The following is a 21,715-nucleotide window of genomic DNA, read 5'->3' as shown; positions in this document are numbered from 1 at the left end:
TGTTTTAGTGTAAGAAATTCCTTACAAAGTGTTCATCTGTCGCGTATGGGGGGCGCAGACATGCTTATATACCCTCTGCGCCCCATATCCACTCCCAGTCATCTCCTGACACGTGGCTCCGCTATCCCATCTATCAGCATAAACCTTGCCGATCATCACCTAATCTCAACTGCCTGCCTACTCAGCAGGAGCTCGGCAGCCGGGCTGCTCTATCCACGGCCGTGCTATGCTTCATACCCAAGCACCTCACTGGATAAACCCAAGGAGGACTGGGCTAGGCGGCATCTCGGCAGAGCCTAGCCCGGGCACCTCCTGTGGTCGGCCTCCCTGCCAATCAAACGGTCTCCTCGGTTGACCACGCCTTTCCGGGCGCCGGTCACTCAGCTTGTCTGGCTTTAGCCATCCCCTGATCATGCAGCTCGGTCCAACCGAGCACTGCCTTGCCGAGCTTCTTTTCGGTCCGGGGCGGCTCACACTTGGCCCAATTCCTACCCGGGCCAAGTTCTGGCAGCCCATCTCCGGGCGGATAGTCGATCATCTCGGCCCCATGCACGGTTGGGCTCTCTTCCTGCTCGGCCGTTGCCTCGGCCTAATTCCAGATCATAAATCACCCTCTCACACATAATGACAAAATAAATGTAAAAAAAAAATTACGAGTTCTCATCAAACAAATATAATTTTTTTAATTCTCTCACTCAATCACACTATACTTCACTAACAATCTCGCAATAATAATCCTATCCAATCTAACTCTAAAAACAATGTAGATTCTCCGGTCTATAATTTGGATTGGTGGCATTATTTAGGCTCATAGAACTCATCATGGATATGTTTCAATGATACGAATCATTTATTTTATCGGATATTTCATGTATTTCATTTATAAAAAAAAAAAAAAAAAAAATGATCTGTTCGATAATTGTAGCGTATTCAATTTAGGGTAAACTACCAATAGGTCTTAATAGTTGGACTTAATTTCCATCAAGTCTTATTGAAAATAAATCCTAGTAAAATCGTCGCTAAAAATATATTATTTTTTTTGACGATTCTTTACATATGTTGCTAAAAATTAAAAATTAGTGATTTTGTTGTCACGATTTTTATAAATTCTCGCTAAAAATTGTAATTAGTGACATTTTTTCATAACAAATTTTTTAAACTATCGCTAAAAGTTGAAATATTAGTGATGCTTTTTGTAACGATTTTTTTAAACTGTCACTAAAACTTATAATTAGTGACATTTTTTTGACAATTTTCAAACTATTGCAAAAAATTAACATTTAGTAACATTTTTTTAATAGTATTTGATGAAAAATGTCATTAATTATCATAGGACCTATTGGACAATAAGTTTACCTATTAGGACCAACATGTAAGTACTTCAATTTATCCCATTTGTCACTAAAAAAATATATAATTTATTTTTAAAAATACAATTGTCATCTATGTTTTTTTTTTTTTTTTTTTGTAACAATGACGATAAATTAAATAAGTTATGATTATTAAATTGACCTAAATTTTATTTTTTTGTGAATAAAATACACAAAATGCCTAATAAAATAAAAATTAAAATCATTAAAACGAGACTCATATAAGTCCAAACAGCACCCTTCAATTTATTTCATTTCTCACTAAAAAAATATATAGTTTATTTTTAAAAACACAATTATCATCTTTCTTCTTCTTCTTTTTTTGTTGTAACAAAAACGATAAATTAAATAGGTTATGATTATTGAATAGACCAAAATTTTATTTTTTGTGAATGAAATACACAAAATACCTAATAAAATGAAAATTCAAATCATTAAAACGAGACTCATATAAGTCCAAACAACACTCTCCAATTCAGATTATGAATGGAAGAGGATCCTCTTTCAAAATTTATATAGTATTTTCGATTTTTTAAATTACAATTAACATTAAGTTTTAAGAAAAAGAAAAAAAAGAAAATGTGTTGTGTCACTTTCACTTTCTATCAAATTTATTTATTTATTTATTATTATTATTATTATTTTTTTTTTTTTCTAGGGAGACTTATTTATAAGTCCTTTTTCAGACACTTATGGTAGATTAAGTCCTAAGTAAAAACTTATATTCTCATAAGTCCAATGGAAATTTGCTTGACACATTTACCCTTAATAGTAGATGTTAATATCATATCCATATACATTAATTTGGAAATTCGAAAAACATTTCGAAACCCCCAAAAAACATTTTGAAACCCCCAAAATAGGCTGATTCAGTTGATAACATTTCAAAACTCACCACGAACAGGAGAAGGGGGCGATTCGACGGAGACGTTCGATGGGAAGGTGACAACGGTTACCGTTTACGGTGAGAAGGAGGAATGATGACTCCGAAATGTAAGTGTGGATTTGCCCCTGTTTCGCAATGTTAATTTATTTGATTTTTATTAACAACCCAAAACTAGGGTTTATGTGACCTTCAGTCGTAATCTGCTTTGTTATTTTTATGTTTTGTGAGAATTGTGATGAATAATTGATTTTACAATTTCCGAATTGGAAATAGTATGTATGTTGGGGTTGTACGATGGAGGTTCTGCGGGTTGACCAATGTGGATGATTTATGCTTGATTCGTTGTTGTATTAGGTTTGGTAGACTATTTTGGGGGCCACAGTCACATTCATTAATTGATTTTATTTGTTTTTTTTTTATTCGAGCATAGTATTGGGTTTGGTAGACTATTTTGGGGGTTTGTCGTTGTGTGTTGTACAGTTAATGAATGTGATTGTGGCCCAATATGAAATTAGTGTCGGATGTGAGTGGAAGCACATGTAAGTTGGATTGTGTGTACAGTGCCACGTTGTGGTATGATGTCGTTTGGTTGTTTTTACTCAGATATACAAATGTGACAAATTACAAATTTGACAAATTACACGCACACCTTTGTCACAGTTTCGTCAAGCACTTCTCAGTCACATTTGAAACCTTGGCGCGTAATTTGTCACAGTTACGTCAAGTACTTCTTAGTCACATTTGAAAACATGGCCGTGAATGTGTGTGCGTAATTTGTCTTAGTCATGGCCATAAATGTGTGCGCGTAATTTGTCATAGTTACGTCAAGTACTTCTCAGTTACATTTGAAACCATGGCCGTGAATGTATGCGCGTAATTTGTCGCAGTCATGGCCATGAATGTGTACGCGTAATTTGTCACATTTACGTCAAGTACTTCTCAGTTACATTTGAAACCATGGCCGTGAATGTGTGCGCGTAATTTGTCATAGTTACGTCAAGTACTTCTCAGTCACGATTGAAAACATGGCCGTGAATGTGTGCGCGTAATTTGTCACAGTAACATCAAGTACTTCTCAGTCACATTTGAAAACATGGCCGTGAATGTGTGCACGTAATTTGTCACAGATACGTCAAGTACTTCTTAGTCACATTTGAAACCATGGGCGTCCATGTGTGCGCGTAATTTGTCACAATTACGTCAAGTACTTCTCAGTCACACTAGTCACATCACGAACATACTGACATGTAATGTTACGTATTGCTATTAAATTACATATTCATATACGTTATCACTGGGATCTTGTTTGTATATGAAATGTGAATTTTTGGTGGCATTTTTTTCAGGAGGCACAATTAAATGTACACCACAGACAGGCTCCAAGGCGAAAGTGAGCAGCAGTGAAGGGACTAGAACTGGTAAAAGACGGCAGTCTCAAACTCCATCACAGAATGTGAACGCATTAGGGCAAAGCAGTGCCCAAAAAGGAAAGAAGCTGAAATATGAGCCTCAACAATGACTGAACACACAACCAACATTTTGCTACCGTTTTAACATTGCTGGAATTGTGAAGCTGGTGGCAGTGTCAAAACTGAAAGATGAGCATTTGCAATATCTTCAGAAAACACCGTTCTGGTTGTTGTTGGATGCGATGCGAAAAACCGATCTAAACCAACATGAATTCCAAAAATGCGATGACATTGTAATGAGGATCATTCAGGCATTTGTTCCAGATAAGTCGGCTTTCATGATTGGTGGTAAACACATTGAGTTTACGAGCATCGATATGCAACTAATATTTGGAATTCAAGGTGGTAAGAAGAGTTTAGATGTGTCACATGGGCCAAGACTCCCGACTGACTTCATCCAATGAAGGTGTCCCAAAATAACACGCATAAACTTGAAGACCATTAAGGAACTGTTAATGGATGCATTACTCGGGGACACTACTCAGGATCACCAGGATGTAGCAAAGTTACTGAGTTTGTACTTGTGTGGGAAGTTATTCTTTGTTACTTCAGGCGAGACCGTGGGATGGGGGTTCGTTTGGGTTGTAGAGGATCTAGACAACATGAAGGCATATGATTGGGCTGGAGCAATCTGCACAACTTTGATGGAGTCAATTAAGGGATTTTACTCTAAGCCTGAGAAAGTTACTGGATGTGTTACTGCCCTACTTGTAAGTGCTCTGTTTTTTTGTTTTTCCCACAATATAATTTTGTATTTGTTTTGAAAAACTTTCACAGCTAATATTTTTAACCCATGGTCACACAGTTTTGGATATGTGAGCACACCAACTTGATACAAGCAGATCGCGGAGATGGATTTCCGAGGTTTATGAAATGGAATGTCAGCAAGTTGGTCACAAAGATAAGAGCAGTGGACATTGAGCAGCCAAATGATGTGGAAGTATGATTTTCTGTACCGTTAGAGTAAATATTAGATGTGCCAATTTACTATTTTTGATTTTTGATTTTTAAATTGTTTGCAGGTTGTGGTAGGAGATCTGTACATCAGTCATTCTGAACGGCACTTCATGAAGACGAAAGACGTTAAACAAATTGGAGCAAAAGCCGAATGTTCAAAGCGCAGTGGGATTGGTGCTGAGAGTAATGATCAGTGTGCTCGGGGTGCGTCTATGTCTAAAGAATACCAAAAAGCACTGCTTAATATTGGTGTGCTTAAGATAGAACTCCAACGTAAATCTGATGTTATGTTTGCATTACAGATAGAACTGGCAACAATGAGGGCAGTGTACGAAGAAAAATGTGTCAAGTTAGAACATGAAATCATAGTGAACAATAAGCAGAACGAATGTGACATTGAAAAGATGAAGCAGCTAGTGGATGAACTTAATGACAAAAACGCGACGCTCGTAGAACATTTGGAGGAGTACGCAGTCCATGAATACACCCAAGCAGCTGCTGGTGTACAGGAGATGAAACAAAATAATGAGGAAATGTACCACTGTGAGGCAAACGTACTTGCCATTATACCATTGTCAACATCGTTTCCATTTGATGTGAATGAGAAGGCAGAGTTGCAAGGGGTGGATACTCATGTGACCCCGATCAACGACATTGGGCAAATGGCATGTGATGTGGATTTAATAGCTGGTATTAATCAAAACACTGGAACAACTGCGTTGCAAAACTCGCTTGTGAGAAACATTAAAAAGAAAAATAGGAAGGAGCATAAACTGCCAGAGTATGAATATCCACTGGTTTTGGGAAGGTAGATGAAACCATCTGATAGTGGTGTGGTTAATGAGGGTGAGTGTGACAGTAAACAAGAAATGGAAGATGAGATCATTGAGGTTGACAACATTGCAGACCCAGATAGGACATTTTCTCAGTTCGACTTAACTAATCGTCTGCCAATCTGGAAGTTGTTATCAACGCAAGAGAAAGACAAGCTTAAAGAAGCATATGAGAAAAGGGGTGACAGGTAGGTTATGCAACTTGCTCTTACCATTATGCATTTGTACATGAATTTATTGTTCAAAAAATGTATTGTAGTGCGCAAGTCTGGACTGGACCGCATGTGTCTAACTCTGTGTCTTTCAATGACATACGCGCGACCGTTAAGGGGTTGACATTACGAGGCAATGTAAGTATGGTATTTCTAATTACTCGTCAAACTTTTGAAGCTTCTTCACATAGAATGCAATTTACGTACATGTATACAAGGGAAGGAAAAAAAAAATTGTTTTCTTTTTCACGTAGGTCATTGATGCCTACGCGGAAATGCTGATGTACGAGTAACAGATGAAGGTGCCTAAATCCGCAGATAACGAAAAATCATACATTTTCAGCACATTATGTTTGGTAAGACATGTAACTGAAGAAATGAATATTGTCATTTTTAGTTTGTCATTTTAAATTTCTGAAATGAATGTCTGCAGCCTACGATAAAAGATGTGGCCGAAGATGTACGTGACAGGTACTTGGCATTGCGTGCCCCGCATGCCCTGAAGGCCAGATATATTCAATTCCCAATCCACTTAGATAACCATTGGACACTAATGGTTTATGACACTAAGGAGGGGTTTTGGTTGCATTACAACTCTATGAAACCAAGACGTGGGAGGGAAGACAAACATTACTGGGAAGCATCGTTACTAGTTAGTAAACATCAATTACTTTCTTGCAGTGATATTTGTATTTTATTTTGGACAACAATACTAATTATTGTAATATAAATTTGACAATAATGTAGAAATCCTACTTTGAGGATTACATAAATCGCAGACTGACGATGGGCACAGTTGAAACACAAGACTTGGTGAAAGAGCTTCTAGTGGTTGATTATTGTCCACAACAAACAACCAAACTCGTAAGTTTGTTACGTTTCTTTCCAACGTATGCCATTCATGTTTCCGTACATTGCACGTGGTCTATTTTGACATTGTTACTAATGACTTAAATTTTCGTAATAGGAATGATTGTGGAATTATAGTATGCTTCATTATGAAGCAACTTGTGCGTCACCTAGATGTTGACAAGTCAATGGGAGGGGAGAGCTGCAGAACAATGCGAGCCGGTATGGTGAAGTCATTTGAGAATGACAGGAGAAGGTCATTTGTGGCTGGCAATTGACTATCTACTGATGGTGGTATATGGGTGCAGATTTGATATTTTGGGTATATAATCACACTGTTTTTGCTTTGGAATGGTATTAAAAGCTTGCTGATACAGGAAAAATTGGAAGTTTTTGATGTTTTTCGTAGCATTGTGAATATGAATTACTGATTAGTGTATTTTGTTTTGGGAATAGGCAACAATGGTTAATTGATTTTTTTGGGAATACACTTTATTTTGTTAATATGGCTTTATGTGTCATTCAGTAATGCCAACAGGAATTTAAGGGCAGCAGGAATATTGGCTACATAAGTGTGAATGTGGTTGCGTAAATGTGAATGTAATTGCTAATGCCACTTAGAATGTGAAGTGAATGTGAATGGTAATGCCATAAAACAATGTGGGTTGTTCATTTCTAATACACAGATTGTGTTTGTGAATGTATGGCAGTGTTTGATACTTGTATTAGGGAGTGTGAAATTGCAAATGTGAAAGTGGTTGAATCAGGGTGAAGTTGTATGTAAATGTGATGGTGATTGTGACAGCGAATGCGAATGTAAATAACAGAACAGGTTTGGTTGTGTACTTGTAACACCCAAAAAGCAAATGTGAATGTATCACAGTGTTTTGCACATTTTTATAAATGTGAAATGCAAATGTGAATGTGGTTACGTGAATGTGAATGGTTACGTTTATGTGATGGTGAATGTGAAATTGGATGTGATTATGAATGACATAACAGGTTTGGTTGTATACCTGTTACGCCCAAAATGCAAATGTGAATGTATGACAGTGTTCTGCACTATTTTTGCGAATGTGAAATACAGATGTGAATGTGGTTGTGTGAATGTGAATTATTATGTTTATATGATAGTGAATGTGAAATAGGATGTGATTGTGTTTGTTAGAATAGGTTTTGTTGTCTACACTTAATAGCAAGATTGTGCTGCCGAATGTGTAACAATTTTGTGCACTTTTCTTATTGAGTGGGAAAAGAGGAATGTGAATGTGTTTGTGTAAATGATATTGCCAAATTTAATGTGATAAGGAATCTTGGTTGGCTTTGACAATTTAATATGTCAAGAATTTGCTGTAATTTAACATTGACTAACTGGTTGCACGAGAACCTGTCAGACGGAGACAATAACAACACCACATATGTTACAAAATAAATGTCTTCTCACATACAAGGCTAGTGTGCAACACATTTTGTCTAACGTATTTTGCAGGTCTGAAACATACGTTTGCATGACCAAATAAATAAACTTTTGTAATAGCAACATATGAATGAGACGTTGTGAAAGAAAAAATAGCTAAATGATCAATTGTAAACAGTGTCTTCACTTATTCAAATATGTCATCAATTGGCTTCGATACATGCTACTACAATAATATGATGCTGCTGTTCAAAACAGATTACAAAAATGAATGCTAAATGCCTATTACTAAATTGGTTCTTTACATGTCTTTTGGTTGTGGCTGCCCATGCGCCCACGTCGACCGCACCTAATCTGACTTAGTTTCTCTCCCCGAGATGGTATTCGATTCTTCTTGGGTCACCCTGGAGGACGTTTAATTGCCGGTGGATATATGATGAAGTCGTCTTCTGAGAATGAGGGTTTGTCAACTGTTGGTATTGGCTGAATGTATCCAAAATAAGCGGCTTTATACTGATCAACAGTGAAAAATTGTTCAACAAATGTACTGAAATCCCTTCCACTGCTCTGCATTGCAACCATCGCATGCGCACATGGGAATCCGTTCAATTGCCACTGGAAGCAGGAACATGAACGCTTGCCAACGTCTACCAACACCGTCAGAAATGAATGGACCTCATATATGTCTTCATTTGACTGGCTAACAATCCATGTGCAACCAGTGGAGTATGCCACCCTAACACGGCTTCCATTTTCGGACAAAGTAACCCATTCCAATTAGTAGCCAAAACTTTACACTCAGCCCTCATAGTCATTATTTGATTTCTAATTGTATCAACCAACCTTGTGATTGGATAATTACGGGCATCAAGTATCCATTTATTAAATGATTCTGTAGCATTCGAGATCATCTCCCCATACCGTTTGCCCCTGTTCACATTATGAAAACATAATGAAAATGCTATCACATATTGGGTACTTGCAATATTAGCACATGTAAGTCTCGTACGAACCTGAAATATGCGTTGGCCCAATGCTTTGGTGGCATATCTTCCAAGAAATTATTTATTCCAGATCGTCCTGTTCCTTTTAGCTTCTTCCAATGCTGCTGAAACGAAGCCTCGGTTGGAGCATACGCACATTCACGCAATTTCGCCATTAAACCAAAAAATACACGGTTGTCAGCCCATCGTAATTTGCCCCTCAAATTTTCTTGGAGATGTTGTAAGCAGTACGCATGGTGTGCAAATGGGAATACAGCAGACAAGGATTCAAGCAGCCCAATATTACGGTCGGATACGAAAGTTAATGTGCGAGCACTACTAATAACCTTTGTCAGTTGCTGTAAAAACCAAGTCCAATTTGCAGTTGTTTCAGAGTCAACAATAGCAAAAGCTAATGGGAATAAACCTGGCAGATTCAATAGGTTTACCATTAGATGAAATATTTTTAACAAAGTTTACGTCCACATTAACAATTGTTCACAATTCGAATCGCACCACACACAATGTTTGTAAAATAACATTAAATTGGAAACAATCTTGCAATTGGGGATCACCCACTACTGTAGTGGACTTAAAAAAAAAGGTTAGCCACAATGTAATGCGTTACTATATGGAAGTATAAAGTAATCATCGTAAGAGACATACTTTTGTTGCCATCCTTCCCCGTTGCTGCAAGCAAATTGCCTTTAAATCTCCCTTTTAAAAAAGTGCCGTCAAGAAACAATAATGGGCATATATGGTTGAATCCGTCAATGCAAGCTTTTAATGAAATGAAGAACCACTTAAATCGGCCGGTAGACTGCTCAAAATCCAAGTTAACATAACTCCCAGGGTTGTAATGCATAACCGCATCCGCGTACCACCTAAGTTGGTCAAATGAAGCATGATAGTCACCATAAACTTCGCCTCTTGCCTTCTCCACACCTAACCATGCTATGTGGTAACTAACATTAAGGACGTACTCCTTTTTTAGCTCAAACATGACGTTAGTAGGATGTGTAAGCGGCTTATCACGTAACCGATCACCGATAACATTGCAAACCAATTCAGAGTTAAGTCTGTTATTCTTTCCAGTGCGAACAACAGCACCAGAACTATGCAAGTTGTTCAACCTCTTCAAGTAAAAATACCATTGCATGTTTGAACTTTTCCATGTACCAACCATGAACACCCTTTTTGCTCTCGCAATGTGCACACTGCCGTAACCCGAACTGAGTCATTTTTAACAAATTTGAAGTCAAACCCACACTCAATATCATATTTGGACAAAACCAAACAGAAAGCAACAACTCCCCCTTCGAAACATTGGCCTACATGACTAATGCCATGTGACCAATCAACTGTCATCAACCTTTTCTCACTATGGTGACAATAATTGGCCAATAAATCTACATTAGGTTGGGGACCTATAAATGGTTCACTGTGAGGATCCAGATGATTTGCAGACATAGTCCCACTGAATTGAGTATCTCGATTCAAATCATCCACCTCATTTTTCCAGTCAATCACAACGTTGATATGGGTAACGCCAATGGACCTTGCAATGGAAAACATGTTTTCCATGTCCACATCATTACACAAAGTCACTTGATTCTCGTGACACGGTAATTTGTAAGATATTGAAATCGATGATGGTGTCACATCCACCCACCTATCACATAAATTTTGTATCAATCATTTTGATGTCAATCCATTAACACCCCTGACAGCAACCGTCGATGAACCGAAGGTGCAAAAAAGCATGATGTCCATATCCAGCACAACAAAATGAATGAAACATTAACCATGGCATACATTCTACAAAAAACAATCACAACGTGGCCCAACCCACATTCAATCACAATCAATCACATTCAATTTTATATCTGAACAATGACAACCCAAATTAAATAACATACAAAGAGAAGTTAGATTAACATTAGTATACATTCCAATAAATTCCATCAATCGATACAATTGTCACATTCAATTGTAAAAAATAGAAACCAAAGACTTTGCGAAACGAAATGTGACACATATGTCCACAGTAAATACAAGAATCAGACAACACAATACAAAAACCAAGTACTTCTCCATGTGTATGTGAGCTACATTCACATACATTCCAATAGTATCCACAGACAAGCAAATATGACATTGAGAAGGAAAAAAATGAAACCCAATAATTTTGCGACTCATAACGTGACACATATGTTTTGAAAAAGTAGCACAACTGCAAAACACAAACTAAGTACAAACGAATGTAATATAGACCATCACCACATAACAGCCTTCGAGTCTACAGAATTGCGCCAATGTAAGGCTGTACCATTTCGCTAAACGCAGCAACATTCTCACATTCTCAATTTCTAATCTAATAAGCTATCGCAAAATACTATTACGAAACGTAATGTGACATGTATGTGAACATTATAACACAATATCATTACCACGGAAGTTGATGCAAGATCACCATAGCAAAGTCTACCAATGGATTGCTATGACAGATTGCGAAATCCAACGATATATGAGGACATTGAAAACAAAACATTCGAAAAAAAACCAGATCAACACTCACCAATTGAATAAGCAGACAGCTTGATCTCCTTCCCTCAAACAATCTGACTCGAAAGCGGTAAGATGAAACAACCAAACCAGAGCAACACTCACCAATTGAAAACCTAACAGACTCCGCAATCATAGCACATACCACGGCACCAAACAATATGGAAAGAAAACGGTTAAAACATTGCAACCTTTATCAAGGGTATAATAGTAAACTAATTCAATTAAAACACAATAGATAGAACTTAATGGAATACTTTCTAATTTAAATAGGACTTCAAACTTAATAAGAAATTTCTTAGGACTTAATATAGTATAAGTCTTCCTAATAGGACTTATAAATAATTTTTCCTTTTTTCTAATCAAACGAAGTTACTAGCTTGATTCAAAATACTCGTATTAGTTACATATCAACAAACTAATTAAGGGCAATTTTTAAACGTATAAATGTACATCATATATTTGTGTACGTTTTTACAAATATATGTACATTATTTCATAAAATTGTGTTAATTTCTACAAATATACATAAGTTAACCCATAAATATTTGACAAATCACAATTTCTGTATATTTGTGAAAACTTAAGCGATTTTGTGAGGTAACTTATGCATATTTGTGAGAACTTGCACAAGTACATATAGTATGCATTTTGCCCACCAAAACACTTCCATTAAATTGAGTTACCTTATTTGGTTCTAATTTTTAAACTCAAATTTTTTGAAAATTGAGTTTTTGTTTTTCATCGTTTTGTTTTTAGTGAATTTTTTTAATTTTAATTTTTTTTTTTACTTTTTAGATGCAACAAACATAGATGTACATAAAAAGTAATAAATACACAAGAATACAAAAATGTATTGAATTTTTATATGTATTTTTAATATTTCATGATTTTTTTTTAAAGATTCTTTCTACAAATATTATACTTTTTAGGTGTATTTATGTTAGGTGTATCTAAAAGTTAAAAAATTTGCTTAAAATATTTTTTAAAATTTTGGTAAAAAAAAAAAATTCAATTTTCAAAAAAGTAAATTCAAAATTCTTAAACCAAACAAGGTTAACGTTTGATTGACATTTTTGTTTTTTTATAAAATTTGTATTTTTAATTTTTAATTTTTAATTTTTTTTTATTGTTCAAACATGACCTACAAAGAATATAAAATTCTAAAGAAAGCAAAAAAAAAAAAAAATGAGGTTAAATTTCATTGTGCTCTCTATTTTTGAATTGTGAAATTTCATTTTCTCAAGACACCGAAATTTCATTGTCACTGGTCAAAAGAGTGAATTTTTTTTGATAGCTAATATTACAGAATTGAAAGCCAACTGCAAAAATTGGGAACTTAACTTCAATTTAGCACTAAAAATTCCAACTAAAGCTCCAAAAATGATAAAATTGAAAATTTATCTAATCTGTAACAATGCCACTTCATTGTTTTCATTATGTAAAAATCAATGAAAATTCTATTCCAATACACGACCTCACCCTCATTACACATACACAAACCATGACCCTTCTCCTACACTAGCATCCTTATACCTCTTTAAATTCATTTGTTTCTTTTTCAAAAATATTTTGTGGTTTCTGCATTGCCTTTCAATCTCTTTCTCAAGTTTCAAAAGAATGGTTCACAAGAATAGCTTCTAAGTTACGAATAGTCTCAACTGAACTTACATTATTAATGGAACATATCTTTTCATCATCAAATTTTTTTATCTTTTCTCGATCCTTCTATGCAAATTTGTTGGAGAGAAAAAGATCAATGGCTGGGATTGCTTTATCTTAAAAATCTATGTTGATCCTCAAATCTTGAAGGCAAGAAGTAAGGGCAAGGTGTGTTGTGTTTGGTTTCTTTTAGCCAGAAGAGGATTCTTTTTAGAGTGGTGCTATTAGCATTCCATAAATTATTTTGGACTTTTCATTTTTTTGGATATTTACTTATAAATTTTGAAACTTTTAAAATTTCTTTTTTCCCCCCAAATAATATCAAAATTATCCTTAAACATTCCACCCATTGAATGCATACCCCCCACACCTCCAAAAAAACCTCCCTTCCAAAAAACCCATTAAGAAAAAGAAGAGTCTCATCCTTTTAAAAACCCAAGAAGAAGAAGAAGAAGGAAAACAAAAATATTGTCTCTGCTGATTTAACCAACTTCTCATCTAATACTTTTCATTATTCTTAAATCAAAGCTCTTGATTTGAGACACAACAATCTTTTAGGGAATGTTCTAATACAAAACTTGTCTATGATTGTCACCAACCTTACTTATCTTAACCTATCACACAATCACTTCTCGGAGATTAAAATCTCCAATTTTCAGTTCTCAAAATGGCTCACTTCTTCGAATTTTCTTCATTCTGGACTCATCTCAGATCACAAAATGTTCAAAATCAATGTTCGGTTATCGGTTCCAAAACAAATAAATAATGTTCGGGCCTATGTTCCCGAATTTCGGTCATATGTTTGGAAGTTTAGTCCCAAAAATATGACGAACATATTTTATTGTTTTTGTCATTTTTTTTTTTTAAAAACTTACCCTTACAATATCAATCTCCCCTGAGCTAAGAACAACATCAAAGTTATGAACCTCCTCTAAGCTTTTATTGTCGTATTCCTCTCGTCTTATAGAGTTGTGATTGCCAGAAAAATTTTCACTCATTGTCATAGCCGGAAAAGTATAGGTAATCAAATGGTTGCCACCATTACTGCCAGAATATTGCCGTCAAAGAGTTTTCAAGGTTTTGAGGGTGGGTAGGTTTTGAAAGTGAGATTTGAGAAAGATGGATGGGTGGTGATGGAGATGGGTACTCTCATAAACTCTAATTCATTATATAATAGGTATATAGGTTTAATTGTGAGATGGAATGTCTCAAAATTAATGATATCTTTTGTGATAATTTTATTTGAGATTATTATTGTAATAACAAAAAGTTAAAAATTGAAGAGTCCAAAATAATTTATGGAATATTAATAGCAGCACTCTTCTTTTTATTCGTGGCATCTTCTTATTATAGGTGTTTTGTCAGATATATAATGACAATTTGATAGCAAATGAGCAAACACAAAAAAATAAAATAAAAATAAAGAAACATGAAAAGTAGACCATTCCTTTTCAAAATTTTAGAACTCATATTTGTGATACCTTCTTGTTATTGGTGTTTCATCAAATATATTACGCCAATTTGATTGCAGAAGAGCATACTGAAAAATAAATAAATAAATAAATAAGAAAAATGAAAAGTAGACATTTTCTTTTCAAAACTTTAGAACTCAATGATCACAGTTATGAATCACTTTTAAGTTGCATTCTATCAAGGGAAAATATCAAATAAATAAGAAATGAGAAAGCTAATTGCAAATTAGTTGCATCGAGCACAATTCACACTAATAATCACTTGCACAGGAAAATGTTTCCACTAATTTGCATTTATTTGTCTCATATATCATTTATATGATATTTCCCCATCAATCAATCAACATCATTTAACTTATTCAAATATAATATGATAAGGGAAAAGAAGCAAACAAGGTAATGGCTTTTTTTAATAGTAGTGTTTTGATAAGTTAGTAAAAAATTAACTTTTAAGTTTTTTAACTTTTTGGTAGTTTTTTTGGCTAAAAATGCTAGCTTTTTTTGTGACTTTTTTTTGTGTAAAAAAACTAAAAAGTTCCCAAATTATAGGCTTCTCATTTGCTTCAAGTTCCACCAAGTTGAATAATCAAAGCCTGTATGATTGATTGTGTCTGTTCTATAATTTTCATTGAACATATAACACATTCCTAGTCAAAACCATAGAGAAACACCTGAAGTGGATTTTTCTCATCAACTACAAGTTGTAATCAATCCAACTAAAAATGGGTTGTTTACATAAATAATTTCCCCAAAACAATTCAGCAAACAAGTTTTCCGTATTTTCTAAAAAATGAAAACAGAAAAACAAAAACACAATCAAACCAATTTCTGCCGTCAAGAGTAGAGCTTAGAGCATGGATTCAAGTATTAATTATAGCAACGTTTTAAAGAAAACTGCCACAAGGTAAGTCCGCAGCTGACTATTCAAATCTTTTCACACACTATCAACAAAGAAAAATGTTTGGGAATGATATAGAATGGACCATCTGAAGGGGTGAACCCACACTCCTCTCTCTCTATATTTCTCTTTTCTCTCTCTTCGACATCATTAGGAGCAGATTAAGGGTACTATATTGGTGGAATGTAACATGGTTGATCAACAAAATAACCAAATCTTCAAAGAATTCGTTGATACACATCCATCTATATCAGCAGGATATTAAAAAAGAAAAATAAAATAGAGCCGTATGTTGAAACAAGATGTTCTTACTCAACAGGGAAACTAAAAATCTGCAGCAGACAGTTTACCAGAAGTTCATGTTTCATGTTATATTCGTACATTCTATCCGTGTATCATTTGAGGGCTCGGAATCTACCACAGGAAAACTGAAGTCTAATGATATCATCTCCTAGAAAACACTTGTACGCCTCAAAATTCTTTATACACCTTGCCAAAACTCTACATCTCCTGGATACCACTTGTATGACTCGAGATTCTATTAACACCCACCAAAAAAAGGGTAACCAATAAAAACACTTATCTTTACAGAGGAGTCTTTGAGTGGTGAGGGAAGCCGTGCCTTGTTTGGGTACTATTCCAAGACTTTGGTTGGCCACAAGTGCTGCCAAATTGAGATCTCTTTGTCATTGTAAAGCTTTCTGATTCCTCCATAAAAGCCATCAACTGCATTGCCTACTTCTCTGTGGTGCTTCCTATTTATTGCCACTGTCCTCCATCGTGACCCCGGGGTGTACTGTTTGAACTCCAGTATTACCGTGTCTGTCAACATGAGGTGGTTTGTGAGAATATAACCAACTACAAATCAAACTAAAGTTAATTATTAACAACATGATAGATATTAATATATAAAATAAGAAAATTTCTTACTGCTGTGGAATACAAACGCACATACTATGTAAATCAACTGGTTTCTCACCCCACCAGGACATTTGAAAAACTGACTTATATTAAATTATGCAAAAGAAGCTCATTTATAATTATTAATAACTAAAAATGATTTCTTTCTTCTTTCTTGTTCTTTTGGTGGGGTGCCGAGTGGGGGATTGACCAAGTAAGACATATGCAAAGGTTAAGAAGATGTTCCGGGAAGCATCAATACAAGCATATCCCATGATTAGAAGAATACTCCAAAGCTGGGCCTTTCATTATGCCAGGAATTCATATCATATCTATATCAGACAACCCTTGATTTTTGTGACCGTCATGTTTGATTGTGTTCTCATTTCTCCAACAAGATATTTTTAACCCAACAAAAATACAAAGTAATGAAAACTTAAAAAATTCAATCTAACAATCAGATTACCTTCGGCAACTACAAGATAAAAAGATCATCATCTTCGTATCATTTTTTAAATTTTGTGCAAAAACTCAGAATTTCAAAAACATCTTTTAGGTGTTTCCCAGAAGAGTTTTGCTTTGGAAATAGTTCATCAAACAAGTTTTTAATGTTTTTGGAAAATGAAAACAGAAAACGCAAACAACTGAACACGCCCAAGCTTCTGTTCATGGCAAATACTGACATGCGGTACTGGATTTCACACAAACTACTTCATGTTCAGTCCCTCTGGAACTAGACTTTAATAATTGATTATGTTTTGTCAAAATTGCTTGAACTGGCAATTGAAGTACTGCAAGAAACATAATTGCATAAGTCGTTATCTTACGAAGACTCCAATTTAAGTTTGTGTGTCTTGCATTGACATCACAAACACGAGATGTCACACATGACAACTCTTCAAATCGAGAGTTATTATGGTTATATACTTTAAAACATAAATAAAGCACACATGCACCTAATTTCAATCCAAGTGTTTTGATTGTGCATGTTTATATGAAAGTTACTGAATTCAAATTAGTGACAGCATAATTTTCACCAATAAGCTTCAACTCATCATATGTTATTAAACAACAAAGAAAGTAATATTTCCGAACAAAAGGACATACAGTGTGTAATTAAAGGTGAACTAGTTAGTAAGTGTACAAATACTGCAAAAAAATTGGTGTTTTGTAAACCTGTCAAGCATTTTCAAGCAAAAGTATGTCACAAAATCATATGTTACAGTATTGAGCAGCGATCAAAGCTTTCTTTTCAAACAAATTTTTTTACGTCTCTAGTTATTCTGTGACAGATATTTTGCTCACTGAAAAGAAAGTAAAGCTCAAATCCATCTCCCATACTACAAACTCAAAGAAAAAGTGGTAATATTGAAAATTAGATGATCTTCTCACCACTATTGTGACATTGGCAATGGGTTCTGCTCCCTTCGCATGATTCAACGTGACCAACAACTCCATACCACCAACCTGCAATCCATTGAGTTCAGTTTATTATGGTTATCTATGATTACTAATTAGTAAATCTCACGACAAATTACATGGGAAATATCCAATTGTTCTTTAAAAAAGAAGGGGAAAAAAAGTGTCTTTAGAAGTAGGAATTTATAAGTGAAACCTATGGAACACTTATGCTGTGTTTGGTTGGAGTTTTTGAGGTGGGATTTGGAAAAGGAATGAGAAATGTAATCCTATTTATGTTTGGTTATAATAAAAAATATATGGGAAAAGAAAGGGGGTGAGAAATAAATAAAGAAATAGGATACCTTTTAGGACATCAATTCTATTTTATAACCAACACAACCAAACATAGTTGGGATTTAGAATTCTATTAATTCTTTCTCCTTTTCCTTTCATTTCCATTTCCCTTTCCATTTCCCTTCCCAAATCCCCCAACCAAACACAGCGTTAATAGCCCAGAAAACATACCATATGGGAACTCATGGTTTCTTCTCCACTGAATCTCGATATGATCTCCTGGGTTTAAATCATCTAAACAATCAGAGACATGAAGAACATGTGCAGGAATATCGACAGCCGGTGCTCTTAGTCTATCCCACACGATATTTTCCTCAACCGTTCGTCTTCCATGTGTTGAGTACCTAAAAATAACAAATTAATTCGTAGTTCAATACAAGGTACTGAACAAGCTTGTCTGGCTTCTGAATGTGTTAAAATCAATTGAAATCATAGGCAGAACGAACCTATGTCTCCCCTCAAAATTTCACCAAAAACATTTCATGGGAAGAGATAGAACGTGGTTAAGATTTTCATATACTAAACCTTGGAAGGTAACAAAATTTAATGGCATGTTGATCTCAACATATTTCAGCTGCTAAACAGACTCAACTAATCACTGCAAGCAATAACATGCTCTTACCTTGCCTTAAAGGAGTCTGTGCTGGAATCATAGCTAAGTTCAGCATCATAACATGACAGCATAAACCCAATATTCCCATGCTGCAATTTACAAGAATTAAAAGATATTCAGTGGCTTATTCAACAGCTATAGGAACAATAAAAATGTCATGAACATGAACTATATAGCATTTGATATCAACAATTCAAGCCAAGTACCTCGCGGTTATAGACCTGAGCTGGGAACCAGAACTTGCCACTCTCAAGAGCAAGGTACCGAGCCATGATCGAATCCACCGGTAATGAACTCCCTGGCTCACCACTAGTTCTCAATTTTGATCTACTCCACAAAATATGCCAGAGGCTTGAAGCATACCCAAGAAATAATTTTTTCTCTCGGCAATTCTCAAGGGTCGGTATATTGCTTGAGGCAATGTGCCATTGCCATTCTCTAAAGGCAACTTGACCAATTAAATTACCCCATTTTTGTTTCATGTGTCTACCCCATAGATGATCACTAGTACATCTATCTCTCAAAGCACTGCACACTCTTGCCATACTACACAATTCGGCCGTTGAAAGCCGCTCTAAAATGGATTCTAAGGCCAATTCAGGCAAATCCAACAAGGAAATCCCCTCTTCTTGCTCCATATTCTCTAGTTCTGAACTAACAGATTGTTTCACCAGTGGGGGGATTGTGGAAACTTCAAAAGAAGTAATATCAATTGGGTTTTTTGTGAAAGATGAGTTGAGAAAATGGGATAATTCTATCCAAAACCAGGATAGTGATGATACCCTTATCCCAGTATTCCAGGCTTGAAGTCTCTTGAGAGAGAAAGACTTGGAAAGCAATAGGATGAATGGAAAACAAGAAATCACAAAGAAAATCATTTGGATTTGAGAGAAACCTCAAATGGGTCTTTCAGTAAGGTCTCAAAGGAATGGAATGAAAGAAGCAATGGTGTTTTTTGCAGCTACATATACAAACAAGGGCAGGCCATAGAGAAATATAAATTGGAAATAAATAAATAAATTTCTTTAATCAACAAACTACAAAGAACGATCTGTCGGTGGAAGCAAAGTGTTTTGGATTGGCGATAATCACGGAGCTTCGAAGTGGTCCTTAAAACAAGTTTTGGAAAGGAAAAAAAACTAATAAATACCCATCAATTTGCTGTGTCCAAATACATAGACCAATAGATTATTCTCGGAATCAATGAACTTCGATAACAACAAACCAATACACCTTTGAGGAAATCAATGACAAAACTCACAGTTGCCTCTCTTCAAAGCACAAGAAAAGAACTAAAAAGAAGCAAGAAAATGAAAGTGACACAACAGATTGAAGAAATATGGGGATGACTTGATGTGGGTTGTCCTTCTTTGATAAAAAAAAATGATCACTTCTGCAGCAAATTGATGGGTTTTATGGGTATATATCAGAGAAATTGAAGAGAAGAGTTTTTGGTGGGTATTGTGTAGCTCACCTCACAATTGATAAGGAACAGCTGGGAAGAGTATGAAAGAAGGGGCATTTATTGAAGAAAGGTGAAGGGAAGCACACCTGATTTTCGCCTAACTTCCACCAAACTACACCACCCCACTAAAGACCACAGTCATACACAACAGTGACGGTGGAAAATTGACACGAAATTTCATTTCCTCTATAGTATCCATATTTTCTATATTATATATGAATCTTAAAAAAATAAAGAGACGGTGTTGATACACAAATATTAAAAAAATAATTGGTCCATCAAATTCAGGTCAAGTTTGAAAAGTTGAAGATAATTTATCTTTTTATCTTTTTATTTTTTTTCATTGCATTACTTTTCTACTTTTCTGCATATCTTTTTTGTAAAAAGACAAAAAGTACACTTATTTAGGTCATCCCAAACAACCCCTAAGATTTATCCGTATTACGTAAGTGAGATGATCGGCATCACCCTTGTCAATCATTCTTGTCAACCGCGACTATCACTCTTATTATTCAGTGTGTCAACTGACATTTACCTAGATAATCGCTTAGACGACCGACATGCATAAATTCAAACAATTCAAGCGAGCTAAATTAGGTGAATGTAATGTTGCTAAAAATACTTTTATAGGAGTATGTGAAGTCTTGAGATACCTTAACACAAAAATGTCTCATATTTTAGATTTTTTTCAAAATATTCTTATATTTGGTGTTGTCAAATTATATAAAGAGAAGAATGCAGCTCAAACCCAAGACTATACATTTGGTCAACAAAACTCTTAGGCTAAGTTTGACGTGATTAAAAAAAGACAAAAAGTTAAAAAGTTACTATCCTATGTAAGTCACATCATCTTATTTAAGTCACATCACCTCTCTAACACATCACTTCAAACCCAACCCAAACTCAACCCATATTTCATAAAAAGTCAAAAAGTGCACTTATTTAGTCTTCCTAAACTAAGGTCAAGTTTGGCATAACCTAAATAATACAAAAAGTCAAAAAGTCACTATCCTATTTAAGTAACATCATCTTATTTAAATCACATCACCTCTCTAACACATCACATCAAACCCAACCCAAACCCAACCCATACAATCCAATAAGTCAAAAAGTACATTTTTTTAGAACATCCCAAACCAACCCTTAACACATACTCTTTGTCATTATTTTTATAATATTATTTTTTTCAAATTACAAACGCCTTATTTTGGGAAGTTGGCTTTTAGTCACTTTTTTTTGGTTTGTAGCAAAAGTCAAAAGTTGGCTTTTTTGTCCTTTTTTTTTTCATTTGGGAAGTTGGTTTTTAGCCAACGGTGAAATTACAATTTTACCATCATGGGTCAAAATGTGTTACATAGGTGAAGTTGTAAATATTTTAAATAAATGGGGGTAGTTTAGTCATTTTATTA

The 21,715-nt window shown here is 35.0% G+C and overlaps 1 protein-coding gene and 1 long non-coding RNA gene across 2 annotated transcripts; both read right to left on the bottom strand.

Annotated features, from left to right (window-relative positions):
• Positions 1-8,161: 8,161 nt before the first annotated feature.
• LOC145804511 (uncharacterized) lies at positions 8,162-9,403 on the bottom strand. The gene is made up of 2 exons (XR_014346420.1): positions 9,007-9,403; positions 8,162-8,923 (listed from the first exon to the last, which is right to left on the bottom strand). It is a non-coding gene; the product is annotated as an uncharacterized LOC145804511 (long non-coding RNA).
• A 6,460-nt stretch (positions 9,404-15,863) lies between these two features.
• On the bottom strand, positions 15,864-20,494 carry LOC114259352 (F-box protein At2g26850). The gene is made up of 5 exons (XM_028199452.2): positions 19,048-20,494; positions 18,851-18,930; positions 18,400-18,572; positions 17,866-17,940; positions 15,864-16,395 (listed from the first exon to the last, which is right to left on the bottom strand). Exons 1-5 carry the CDS (start codon positions 19,717-19,719, stop codon positions 16,208-16,210), a joined length of 1,188 nt encoding a protein of 395 aa, XP_028055253.2. The 5' UTR covers positions 19,720-20,494; the 3' UTR covers positions 15,864-16,207.
• Positions 20,495-21,715: the final 1,221 nt, after the last annotated feature.

This window comes from Camellia sinensis, chromosome 12 (genome assembly GCF_055761805.1).
Source record: "Camellia sinensis isolate YWXY chromosome 12, ASM5576180v1, whole genome shotgun sequence".
NCBI lineage: Eukaryota > Viridiplantae > Streptophyta > Magnoliopsida > Ericales > Theaceae > Camellia > Camellia sinensis.
Note: the sequence above shows the minus strand (reverse complement) of the source record. Positions and strands in the feature narration are given on the sequence as shown.

Coding starts and splice junctions, on each gene's coding strand:
- LOC114259352 (XM_028199452.2), bottom strand. CDS start 19,719: ATGATTTTCTTTGTGATTTCTTGTTTTCCATTCATCCTATTGCTTTCC. Junction 18,573..18,850: donor ACAGACTCCTTTAAGGCAAG/GTAAGAGCATGT, acceptor TGTTATTTTTAG/GTACTCAACACATGGAAGAC. Junction 16,396..17,865: donor TTGCCAATGTCACAATAGTG/GTGAGAAGATCA, acceptor TCATGTTGACAG/ACACGGTAATACTGGAGTTC.